This window comes from Musa acuminata, chromosome BXJ3-3, assembly GCF_036884655.1.
Source record: "Musa acuminata AAA Group cultivar baxijiao chromosome BXJ3-3, Cavendish_Baxijiao_AAA, whole genome shotgun sequence".
Taxonomy (NCBI): domain Eukaryota; kingdom Viridiplantae; phylum Streptophyta; class Magnoliopsida; order Zingiberales; family Musaceae; genus Musa; species Musa acuminata.
The window spans coordinates 5,456,425-5,470,000 of NC_088351.1; the positions used below are offsets into that span (position 1 = coordinate 5,456,425).

At 40.8% G+C, this 13,576-nt stretch overlaps 2 protein-coding genes across 2 annotated transcripts; one reads left to right on the top strand and one right to left on the bottom strand.

Moving 5' to 3' along the window:
• Positions 1 to 4,873: 4,873 nt before the first annotated feature.
• Positions 4,874 to 6,041, bottom strand: LOC103977606 (zinc finger protein 8-like). Its single transcript, XM_009393171.3, has one exon. It carries the CDS (start codon positions 5,773 to 5,775, stop codon positions 4,984 to 4,986), a length of 792 nt encoding a protein of 263 aa, XP_009391446.2. The 5' UTR covers positions 5,776 to 6,041; the 3' UTR covers positions 4,874 to 4,983.
• A 4,815-nt stretch (positions 6,042 to 10,856) lies between these two features.
• LOC103977607 (uncharacterized) lies at positions 10,857 to 12,307 on the top strand. Its single transcript, XM_009393172.3, has one exon. The coding sequence runs from the start codon at positions 11,197 to 11,199 to the stop codon at positions 12,130 to 12,132; it is 936 nt and encodes a 311-aa protein (XP_009391447.2). The 5' UTR covers positions 10,857 to 11,196; the 3' UTR covers positions 12,133 to 12,307.
• The last annotated feature ends 1,269 nt before the right edge of the window (positions 12,308 to 13,576 follow it).

Here is a 13,576-nt window from a genome sequence, read left to right on the forward strand (position 1 = left end):
AAGCAATCCCCCCCCCCCGGGGTTGTTAAAATGAGGCTTCACAAGGGTTGCTTACAAAGCACAGTTTTTTTTGCTTTAATTGCTACAGTGTTAGTTTAAGATGTGCAAGTTTTGTGTACTTTCTGGTGGGAACGCCTCAATAATTAAACGTTTCTTTTTCAGCGTTAGGGTACAAAAAGGGGTTGGTAATAGGTCCCGACATGAGGTTTCAACTTTCAACACGGCAACAATTGCTTAGAGAGACAGTTATCTCACTCCATCAACGATCATTATGTGTTCCATACGAAAAAAATGGGAGACAGGAAATTCTCTGTTATAGCGAGAATTTTGTACAAGACATGTTCAGGAATCAATTTTTAAGAGATGAAACATCACACTCCTAAAATATCCGTCCTTCTCGGTGGATCCATCAAAGGGTATATGGGTTCATAGATGAACAGTCTAATTTTTTTATTATAATTTTTTTAAATAAATTATAATATTATTAAAAAAATAATATTTTTTTTTTTTTTTTTGTATAAAACGATACGAGATTTTATAGTCGTGTTCCTCATGAGATCGACAACGTGTTCCTCATGAAGGTAAGTGGTGTCACAATAAAAACGGATTTTATAGTCGTCGAATGCGGTCAAACAACTAAATCGATATCGATGCTAATGACATCATTGTTTATCACTCAGTATTATAATTATTTTTTTACTATATATTTTTATATTTTTATTAGTAAAATTAATATTGTTATGGTAAATAGATATAGATATTTTACTTTCGTTATAGGGATGTCAATATAACTTTTTAAAATGAAATAATCATAACGCTAAAGACAACTAACTACGAAAGTAGTCCAAAAAGACATATAAATCTTTTTATTCCCTTGTTGAGTTAGGAGTAAATATTGTAATACAATTGGTTTCAAGACTAAACAAACTTACGCTTGAAAGAGGTTATTGATAAACTTCAAACTATAGGCAGAATCTCACTCATATATATATATATATATATATATATATATATATATATATATATATATATATATATATATATATATATATATATATATATATATATATATACTTGACTCTAAATATTTTTCAATTTACTTGATCAAAAATTTAAAATAGAAAAAAATAATTAGAAATAAGTTCTTAGATCCTAAATTTTGCATTATATGTACGTTTGACTTTATGAAAATAGTACGCCAACTTGCTTGATAGATTACGGGTGTTTTCTATTGGAACTTTCCATTATGGCTTAAGGATTTGAATCCACGAGGCAATGCATCACTCATCTCATTTATGATTCCTTTCTAAAGTGGTGCTTTCCTGAGACAACCATAATTAAGCTTCGTGTCATGTTCCATAATAATATTAATTTACTGAATTGTCATCGTAAATCGTGTCGATCTCATACAAAAGCAGTGGTTGTTTCAGTTCCTATCGGTGAGCCATACGCATTGATAGTTCGCCAATTAGTCGAGCCATGATGATATCCCATGTTGTTAGCCACTCTGTTAGGACTCAATCAGCTCTCATGTAGACGATCACCAATATCACTTCTTCATGAACTCGATCAACAAACATTGCATGATTGAATTCTTTTCTTTAAAGTATAAACCCTCAAATTATTCATATGGAAAATAGCCCAACACTAGCTCAACCGATAACTGCAACATTGAAGGACCCGCTGAGCAGACAACCAAGAACAGACGTAAACCATATCCACTGTAGCATTACAACAAACGACTTGAAGACGACAACCACTAACACACACGAACCGTATCCACTGTAGCATTCCAACAAGCAACTTGAAGGCCACCACCACTCGAGCTGGACAGTGTCCTCGTGATGCGAATATTAAATTGGAGAAGACCAGTCCACAGCCCATCTGTCCTTTTAAAATCGGCAGCAGGTCTTCACCAACCTACTCATTGCAACCAAACTACTCCCATCTGTCACGTTGATTACAGATGATGAGTGTCCCTTCCTTGCGTTGGAATCCAAATGCCATCGCCATGAACACAAGCAAATGATTGTAGACTCTGGAAAAAGCAGCTTTGGCTTTATCTCTGTGGAGTGTGTGGCTCCACTTGCCACCACCGATTCTAGTTAAGAATTAGTTGGGTCAATATCAAGCTGGCAAAGTCTTACCATAGTCATATAAATATCATTATGTAGGACGGTTGGTAGGGGGCATTTGTTTGCTGATGGAATTGTTTCTTCGTATGTGCTTAATGAGGGCCATTTCTCTAATATGGGCTTTTGCTATAGAGGCTTTTGGAAGGCCCAAAGAGGGGAATTTTGGATATGATCCGTGACCCCGTCCAAGGCACATCATTCGCCCAATCTCAAACATGTTATCCTCCGAAAAAATTAATTTATAATATTTTGATTAATTTTACATAAAAAAAAGAAGATTAATATATTATTATTAATTCAAACTTAATCATTTTGAGTCATTAGTTTAGGCTTATTTCGTTAACGCATCAGATGTTTTATAAGATTGAATCGTGACAATTGATATTACAGTCAATCTCATTTTGAGCTAGTATTTCAGGTTCAATGAAATTAATAGGTTAAGTATTTCATTAGATGAGGTTATAATAATTGATATCAAAATCATCCTAGTATTAAGGTATGACGAGAGACTCGATAGGAAAAAGCTACATGTAAACAAGACTAGAGGATTTAGACAATGATTTATATTTACTTACCATGATCCATCAATCCGTTCATTCCTCTTAGATCGGTCGACTCACGCGGTAGGCACAAGCTGTCTGAAGCTGGGATGGAACGGTGCAAAAACTTCCAACAAAAATACTTTGTAGCCACGGGAAGCTTCCCAAGGAAATTTTAAGATGTTGGGTGCTGTGGAAATCTATGTTTAACAGGTTTAACTCAAGTTAAGCCTCGAGTTAAGATTCATTCGATTTGTAGTGTTACGTACAGTGTAACATGTAAAAGGGCAACGCAACCCTGCATTCTCTTTCTTTACGAGAGATTGATTGAATTATGGGTACGAGTGATAGCAGATAAGATTTCCTTAAATTATACGAGGAAATTTTTTTATTTTATTAAGGAAAATTATCTGTTAAGAAAAATTCTTCTTCCTAATTTGTATAAATAGGAAAGTATAAATAGGAGAGGGACTATTTCAATAAAAAAATTTTAATAATTATTTATCTTCTATTTTTTTCATCACTGTTTTCGTCCGCCGAAGTTTGCATTACGTGGCAGCTTCCGTACGCCTTACACTGTCATGAATGAGACGTATAGCTGAGTTCGGCGTTTGAAATCTTAGTCTCGGCACGTAGTTTGTCATCATCTATATCAGCATTCAGCATTACTTAATCCAATTCCTCTTATATAAGAAGGCGATTTGATTCAGAACGAGAAAATTTTCGTCTTCTGCACTCTCTCTCTCTCTCTCTCTCTTCAATATTCTATCATCTCTGCAATTACAATTGTCTGAAGTGAAAGCTGAAGTCATTAATTCATCAGTGTTGCTGTCATTCAAATGCTTCGGGACTCGATATATCAGTGAATTCCTACATTCCGACACCACATTTTTGCTGCCCTTTTAGTGTTTTCTGGGGGGTGGTGCCCTTATAGATTACTGTATATGTAGCAGTCACAGCAATGTCCCTCGCAGAAGAAGTGTCAGAGCTCACATTTAGAGAAAACTTCAATGATATATAGCTATCTTATAGCAGACCGTACCAGATTGTAGCAGTTTCATCTTCTAAGCTTATCACCAAAAGTATTCACCCACCATGCAGCCAAGAACATGACTTTTATATATATTTCATAACAATCAAGATTGAAGTTTGAAATGCCTATTTACCAGAGAGTTGTACCCCAGAAAATGGGGCTTTTAATGCAACAATGTAATTGATGCAGAAGTACTACTTTGAAAGATGAAATGGATATCAAGTCCATCTCATCACAGAGGAAAAAATGGGTATTCATTGAACATTTGATGGAGCAAATGTGTGTAAGCATGGAAAGTACAAGCAGTACAATATCAAGGAAGAATAAAACAGGGAATAAGACCATGTTGTCCTTGGGAAGGAAGAATTTTTTTAACAGTCAATCTTGTTTTCAACCTTTAAAGCAACAAAATTGGAATCCTATTGCTCAGGAATGATTCATGAGAGCTCTAACAATTTGACTTACGAAACAAGAAATCCAATTCAACTTTCATCAAACTTCTGATCATCATGTATAGCCACAATCTAAGCAATAGTTGCAGACAACTCTAATCAACAGGACTACTCTACCAAGCACTCAATGATTAGTTTGCAGTCTGCTACTGGATTCATAACTCATTTTCTCAAACAGAAAACTTCTTAGAGGTCATCAGGTCCATCTTCCATTTCATATTTATCACTCTCATATGCACATCACTTGGACTTGATCTATAAATCACAATTCGATGCAGTTGAACCGAATGCATCAAAAATATTAGCTGCTTTACTTACAACAACTCAAGGTGAATAAAAATGTGCTTGAAATAGAAGTACAATGCAATTGTTATGCAGACACTTGAACAGAGATTGTGTAGTGAGAAAATAAACAAGCAAACCACGTAACTAAAATCTGAGCAACCTATAGAAAAGTTCTCAATTAATGATTGGGACCACTCGAGCTGACAATATCTGAACAAAAGAGTGTGATAACCATGTCTGTGAAGCCTATTCTGATATTGGATTCAGCTAGCTTTTGAGCATGAAAGGGTTAATGAAATTCCAGCATGTCATTATTAGAATGAAGAAGCAATGCATGTAATTGACCCTAAAATTTCTTAAGGTTTCCAAAAATTTTGCCTCCCTTCCTCAACACACACACACAAATGAAATCGTGAGGAACAAAGAATATGAGAGAAGCATGTATATTTATGAGACTAAGAGAAAAGTAATATGCAACGGAGAATTAGGAGAAAGATGGAATTCATTAGAGAACTCCTTGTTATTAGATCCCTTGTGAGTTACAAACGCAAATCCAAACTCAAACCATTTTTGGAGCCTGAATCAAACCCACCTTGGTCCTTTGGAGAAACCAAAGTAGTAGCTCCTTCCACCACCATTTCCTTCGTGTCTCTTCCTCCGAACATAGGCTGTGCAGGTGGATAGTCTCCATGGAAGCTCGGCTTGCCGTCATGAACTGGCATCCTCCATAGCTCGGGCAGCGTACTGCTTTTGATGGGCTGAGATGTGGAACCTAGGCTGCCATGGAAGCAAGCGGAAGGGTTCATGATAGGGCAGGTGCTGGTCCAAGAAGGACAGTGGAGAGGCGGTGGGTGGGCGAAGCGGGCGGCAGAGGGGATGGAGCCCAGATGACGGTAGTTGAGGTAGCCATAGACATGGTCGTCGGGGAAGAAGCTGGGGTGGTGGTACTGTTGTGTGGCCAAAGCGGAATGGATGTGTGCTCGCTTCGCGTGCTGGCGCTCCCGCTTGTGGGCGTTCTGATGCCCGCCAAGGGCTTGCGACGTCGGGAACTTGCGGCAGCAGTAGTGGCACTCGAACTTTCTCGCACTCTCCCCACTATCAGCGTTGGCGGCGCTTGGGGTGTTACTGGTTTCGGTGGTGGAGGAGGGAGGGTCGTTGGAAGGGCCATCTTGTGATGCATCAGGCTCCATGGCGAAGTCGATGCCGAACAGCCGAATGACAGGGCTCGTATCGGGTGTATTCTGCTGAGCTGGCACGGCACGGATGAAGGGGAGCTCGGAGAAGGAGTCGACGCTGACCTTCATGAAGTTGTGGATCTGTTGCTCGCTCATCGTTGCCGCCTCCGAGCTCAGTCGAACCTTGTATACAAGCTTCAAAACGGGACCGAGGAGGTATGGAACGAGGAGAGTGAAGAGCAGGAAAGGAAGGGATTTTTGCTCTTTGTTTCAGTCAAGTACTGGTAATGGTGTTCACATAGTCTTTAAGGGGTGTAGAGATGGAAGGAAGAGAAGGGAACAAGGCATGGTGAGGGGCCAATATGGCTAGGGCTGACAAGGGATGATGCTGAACTAAAGAGGCTTTTGGCTACCCAAACACCTTCCAAGTACTACCGCTGTAGTTACTGCTGCATCCTACTACAGGCTTGACTCCCATCACCTCCATGTCTTTTTCTTTGTGTGCTGTTTTCCTTCCTGTACATCCCTTACATCTCTTGTCTCCCCACATGTGTATCCATCACTCGAGTGGGGATCACCTGGAAACGTGATCATCTCTCTCTCTCACTCTCTTGTTTGTTCTTGACCAGGGATGATAATGGGCTCTTCGTGGCTCTTAGCTTCTTTGTATCGGTGCTGTAAGTGGTCCTGGGATGTGGTAGCTCCATGATTAAACGGTGAGTTGTAGGTAGTGAGTTAAATTACCTTTTATTTTTAATTTCCCTTCTTCCTATGCATGTTCCTCCATGTAAAAATGGAAGCTCGAAACTCTTGCCACCTCCTTGCAGTTTCCTACTACTACAATTCATATCAGCATCCGAAGAACACGATAAGGATGACTAATATCTTGACATGCATGCAAGCATGCGAAGCTGAAAACATGGCAAGTGATTGTAGTACCTGAATGCAGCTAGAACATGGACATCTCCAAACCTATTCGACTTGATTTTGTAGGTATTCCACTGTGAGAAATAGGTGTGTGATAATGATAGATAGAGACATGCCAAGTCCTCGAAAAGATATATACTGGATAATTAATTGGTCCAGAGAAGATGTAAATATCTTTCGCTCTAACATGTAAATAATCCAATTTAGTTGTCAAATCCACTGTTTGTGGATGTAGTTCATGTGGTTATCGGATTGCCTCCTGCTACAAGAGCACTCACCATCAGGGTTCATTGTCGATGAGACAAAGGATAAGGACGTGCTCAGAAACAGATACAAGGAACATAAAGGAAAGCAATAATTTGTGCGTAACACCTACAGATGAAAAGTATGCTACAACTAAGCTCGAGCATTTTGATCTTGACTTGTGCAGTGTGGTGGATTTCACATGGCCATTACATGCGTCCTATCATGTATGTTGCTTTTCTGAACATTAAACCTAGATTTTCGAGCATCACAAAAGATCTTTGATTGAGACGGAAATGGAGGGTTGTTAGCTGATATGGGACATGGATTTGTCCTCATGGTTGTGGTACGTGGTGCTTTACAGAAAGAAACGAGGAATAGTAATGTCCAACCCCATCAGTCTTTCCTTTTTCTTTTCTTCTCTTTCTTCCTCTCTTTCTTCAAAGACGAAGGCTTTTTACAGCCCGAAAAAGCTTCTGTCTCGCCTGTTCCATGGAAGATGGATTACAGCACTCAGTAAGTATAGGAGTTGTAATGAACTCTTCGATTTATACCTTCAAATACGGCATCATATTTCTTGAAGCTTCAGAAGCTTTCTGAGGTAGAACTGACAAGTGTGAAATCTTCTTTAAACTTGCATGCATTCTCAGACTTTGAAGTCATCCTCCGCATGTCTGACCAACTTTGTAATAATTCCGGCTTCTTACACCCTCCTCATTGCTACAGAGACAGGTTACGGAAGCTACTTTTGCCGTTCCCCCCTTCAATCTCCAAGAAACCTGCTATGATAATGTTCACTTGATGCATACACCTCCTCTTAAATTGAACTCACTGTGTCTCTGGATTCCTCAGATCGAGCAAGCTCATGCCAGGTGATCCACCTGAGCTCTCTCACAGGGAATGGAGTCAAGTGTTGCCCTTTGGGACCTCTGCACCAGTTGGTGTACTTGTTGCAACCCACGGACCAGACTGCCTCGCCTTGGGCTCGGCGCGCACCGCTCAGAAGCAGACGTTGGTCGGCCGCGTGCCGAAAGGGAAAAAGAACAGCGAGATTAGAGCAGCGATTAGAGCAGCTGCAGGCTCATAGGATCCGCTTGTTGGGTCGCTGACGTTGAGGGTGATTGTTCCCTCCTCGCAACACTCGTACCAGTGTCAGATTGGAGTAGGCCTCTCTCTTAAAGGCTCAGTGGTCTTCTCAAGACATGGGGTGATAGCGCTGTCGGGAGATCTCCATTCTTAGGACCACCAAAGTGAAAGCAGCTTGAAGATGAAGTCAGTAAGGGGAAGTAGAGATCAAAGAGCTGTGACTGGGCAATGAAAAGGAAAAGATGAGGCAACTATGGGAATTCTTTTCACAGGTTTGGCTATCCATTACAGTAAGCAAGAAGATCTAAGGCCAAGTCATATGATTGGTTAGGTTCAGATGCAGCTGGACATTCCCTATCAGGTCGATTCCACCAATCCAACTTGGTTGGGTATTCTCAGTACTCCTATGAACAGGACCTCACGTTGAATGGTCTCGAACAGTGACATGCAACTCCTGGTGCATGATGCGAAGACATCACAGTCTGCTCCTATGGTCTGTGTGCAGGCCACATAGCCCAAAGACCACAAACTGAGGCTGATCAGATGAATGAACCAGTCTTGATCATCAGAGGGAGAGCAAGTGTGGAGTCGGGACCAGTAGGACATGGTAAATTCAAGTTCTTGTCCTCCAATGGGATGCTAACTTAGGAGAGCTCGGTGACGATGCTGGACCAGCTACTAAATGGGAGCTCATGCATTCCACCCAGTGGTCGTCTTTCCTACGAAATTATATGCAACGAATTCAGTTCCCACCTATGACAAGAGAAGCTCAAGCAAGTCAAGTCCCTTCAAGAATCTGTCAAATAGTAAGTCAACAAGCGTCATTTGGGAAGGTTGGCATCGATCGTCCTAATGCAAGTTTGTATAGCATGATTCACATCTATAGCATTATCACCTTGTATCATTAATTAATGGGTTTCTCTCTCTTTTTTTTATTTTTTGAGGGAAGAAGATATCTTTTAAAAGAAATTTGGGGGAGAAACAAAAAAAAGAAGTTGAGGAGAAATAGAAGATAAAGAAGAGATGAAGATGAACCAAAGAGGATGTGTCTTCGTATCGATAAACTTTTTTATTTCTTCATGTGTTATTATATATAATATGATTTGGGTCAGTGAAATACCCAACAAACTCTCTTTTAGGTACTTTATATTAGTGTTGGGCTAGCAGTCCAAAGTGGGTTCAGCCCATGGTGGATTTTATCAGTCCATAGCCCACATCCCCTCTTAATCTAACCCTAGATCAATATAAGGAGGTGTGGTGGCTACGTTTTGGCAAAGAGGTGACTGTATTTTTTGGGTAGAAAAAGGAAAAGACAGAAAAACAGAAAAGAGGAAAAGAAAAAGATGAAAAAACAAGACGAGAAGAAAAATACAGAAAAATAAGAGAAAAAAATGGAAGAAAACAAGGACAATGCAGAGAGACTGTTCTCAATCATCTAGCAGCGTTCTCAAATCTATAGTAGACTCTTACTGTGATTACTTAGGAAAGTTTTAGATATCGTGGACAGTGACGTGATCCTTGTATCTCAGTTGTTCTCTTGTGATTGTTGCTAGGGTTTAAGGTAAGAGATTAAGATTTGTATATTCATTATTCTCATATTGGATTATCTCTAGTTTGCCCTGTGATTTTTACCCTTCACATTGGAGGAGATTTCTACGTATATTTTGATGTTTTATTTGATTTCATTTAATTTCACTGTATATCATGATCGTATTTGTTCATATACAAAAGTTATTCCGTTTTATATCCCATCAATTAGTACATATTTATATAACCCAAATAAATCAAGACTAACCACAGTTAGAAACTGTGCCTTAAAAATGAGGATTGAGCCTTAAAACAAAAAGGAGATCAGTCGGTGTTTTATTTCTATTCCTATTCATTCTTACTCTACTCTCCGATCTATCCTATTTCCTTTTCTTCTTGCATGCCCAAAACAGTGTGCAGACCACCCACACAACCTGCAATCGACCAATCTTTTTAGTTCAAGTAAAAGAAATCGCTGTACTTCGATCCAAAACTGCAATGCCGAAAAATGGCTGCTGCATTTAGTCAGAAACATGGGATCCGGGCCTTACAACTCTCTCTTTCCTCCACACTGTCCACCTTTGGTTCACTGATCAATTTTGACTTGCAGAAATATTAATCTTCCAACATCACATCTTGCATATAAAAACGCATGTCATGGCATATGTTGAAACCATTAATAGAGTATACAGATTAGCAGGCCAACAAAGCACGTCAACTTTCCGAAAAGAAATATAACAATCATTTAGATGACTTCTAGATCATCTAAGTGACGTCGTGATTACGTTAAATATCTCATAATGTCATGCAAACATTTACATATACGACATATAAAATGCTATAGAGATGCATATTATCTTACGCACAAGCTTACAAACGAGTTATGTTTAATCAGTCAAAGTTAGTCCGATTTTGGAATTGATGATTTCGATTCGATCGCAAATGGAATCGGAATCGAAGCGATTTTGATTTCGATGGGGAAACCAATGGTTCTAACTCTGGTTTCGAACTAGAATTATTATTATTATTATTTTAAAATATCCATTAAATTAGTTGTTTACTTAACTATTAGATGGACAGATTTATCATTTATAGAAATATTTTATTTTATATATTTTTTGGGTTAAATCGAATACAAAACCGGCAATTTTGATTTGGGATGGAACCGAAGCACCCCGGTTCGGTTCCGAATCAAACAGAACGGCCAGGGCTGGTCAAAGTCACGCATCTAAAGACTGCCACGTCTGCGCGGGCAAGTGTCAAACATACGGCAATCTGGGTGCGATCATTGGAAACACGCCACTAACGACGTCACGTTTTACATCACAATCACGACAACTAATGGACTACTTCCCGATGAAATGTAATGTATGAATTGGCTGTGTAAACTTCGTACTTACGATCGGAATCTAATTCTCATTCACATAAATAATGTAGAAATTGCCGTGGAAGCGTAGAGAGTCAACTGTTCTTCTTCCACCGTTTCCAGAAGGCCCGAAGACAAGGACTCCTCCCACGTCAGCTGTTACTCTCTTCATGGTGGGTCAACAGCGAGGGTCGAACCCTTTCGCATCGTTAGATTTGTCTGGAGCGCACTTGGGTAGCGTACGCTGCATCTTTTCCCCAGCTTTAAAAGCCCCCACAAGAGCTCCCCTGCGGCCAGTGGACATCTCATCCTCTTCCCTTTCTTTTTTTTGTCTCCTTCTCTCTACCATTGTTTTCTCCCTTACCATCGGCTAATACAAAGGGGGAAAGAGAGAGTTGCAGCGAAACGGGTCCTTGGATTTGTTGGTCATGGGCACCTTAGTAGGTCATGTTGCGCCAGGGTTTGGGTTCCTGGTGATTGGGCTGTGGCACCTCGTTAACCATATCAGGCTCTACTCCATCAACCCCAACTCCTACGTCGCCCCGCCATGGTTTCCCTCTCCTCTCCTCGGGAGGCATCTCGAGCTGACGCTTATCATGTTTGGGAGCGTCGCTTCCATCTCCATGGAGCTGTTCATTGGCCCCGAAGCCCACCAGCCTTTCGACGCCGACAGGACCATCCCGTCCAACCATCTCCACAACTTCGAGCACGCCTCCATCTCCCTCACCTTCTTGATCTACGCCGCCTTCGCCGTGGCGTTGGACCGCGCGAAGCTGAGGAACCGCGACTCGCTGACGCAGCTGCTCGGCGCGGTCGCCTTCAGCCAGCAGCTCCTCATGTTCCACCTCCACTCGGCTGACCACATGGGCGTGGAGGGCCAGTACCACTGGCTGCTGCAGCTGGTCATCGTCGTGTCCCTTGCGACCACGCTCATCGGCATCGGGCGGCCGCGGAGCTTCCCGGTGAGCTTCGTGCGGTCGGCGAGCATCGCGTTCCAGGGGGTCTGGTTCATCATCATGGGCTACGTGCTGTGGACGCCGAGCTTGATCCCCAAGGGGTGCTTCATGAACATGGAGGTGGGGCACTACGTCGTCCGTTGCCGCAGCGACGAGGCGCTCGACCGCGCCAAGTCACTGGTTAACCTACAATTCAGCTGGTGCCTAGCTGCCATGGCGGTACTCTCCATGTTGCTCTACTTGTTCCTGATCAAAACATATCCTGAGGAGCCGCAGTACATACCTTTGGTGGAGGACGCAGTTGGAGAGGAGGATGAGGAGGACTTGGAGTGCCATAAGAAGATGATAGACTCTGAGAGTCTTGGTCATAAGGGGCAAACGTTAAGGGCCATCGAACTGGAAAAGTAAGAGAAGGGTCCCATGGGTCAGGTGTGCTTTTCACTTTGTTTAATGGCACAGGACATCTGTGCCTGTTCCATCTGTCTCTGTGTTGATGAATGCTTTGTGAAGTGGAGCAGATCTTTGGCGAAGCCAACTTTGATTTGGAATACATACTTGTAAACTTGTTGTACAAATCGTTCCACATTCTTGTCTTTCATCAGCTGTCATAAATCCGTATTGCTTGGAGTTTTCATTAGCACCTGCAGATGAGGCTGTGGGTTAAAAGAAAACTCCCGAAGTCAACATTTAGCACAAAATGCTTATTTAAAGCCAATAACATGTTCTATTTGATTGAAGATAAGATTTTTTTACCTACGAAAAAAAATCTCTTTATTTTATTGAGAAAAATCCTATCGAGAAAAATTCTTTCTTCTAATCTGTATAAATAGGAAAGGGACATGTTAATGTATTTAAGCTTTTTCATTAACAAAGATACATATGGAACAATGAGAAAAGCTTTTTCACTTCTTCAATAAAGCTTCTTTAATAATTATTCTTATCTTCTATTATTTTCATTATGGTATCAGAACAATGAGAAAAGCGAAGCTTCGCTCTTGCCTTCGGTCAACGATCAACGCCGCTGAGAAAAGCAAAGCTTCGCCCTTGCCTTCGTTCAGCGATCAACGCCGTTGCAACCAAATTTCTAAGAGGCTCCGCGGCCAATCCTCATCTTCCTCGCCGTGATAGTCTTCATTGATCTGCCAACAGTCGACGGACTTAAGGAGAACGAAGGGCGGACTTAAGGGGAACGAAAGAAACGCTTGTGTCCTCACAGCAACAGTAATCGTAGTAGCAATAATGATTTGCTCTTGCTCTACTCACGAAGTCTTTCGCTCATAAACCATTTTTTGCATCGATCCAAGATTGATATCATTGACGAGAGCACTATCTTGCGGGAGCATGATAGAAGATAAGATTTCTTCAACTATATGAAGAAATCTCTCTATTCTATTGAGGAAAAATCCTGCCTTCTAATATGTATAAATAGGAGAGGGACATGTTAATGTATTTAAGCTTTTTCACTTATTTAATAAAATTTCTTCAATAATTATTCTTATCTTCTATTATTTTCATCACAATTCACATCTATGTTTCTTTGACGAAACATGAGATGCCTCGGTCCTAAACAATCCTATATATTAAAACATAGAGCTTAATGCAAAGGAGTAGTATCATTTGACCCAAATGATTGTCCTGTAATCTACATATGATCAAACTAAGAGGTCAGCTCATGCAGTCATCTAAGAATCTGTGCACAATATGATCCACAATTTAGATTACAGGATGTGTCAGAAATTGCTTGCTGACCTTTCATGCAACCAAAGAGATAGAACGGCTGCAAAGAATATGGTTGATTTTGGACTCTGACAATTGGGTCATCACATGGTATTTTGGAAAGCAGCCTTTTCCC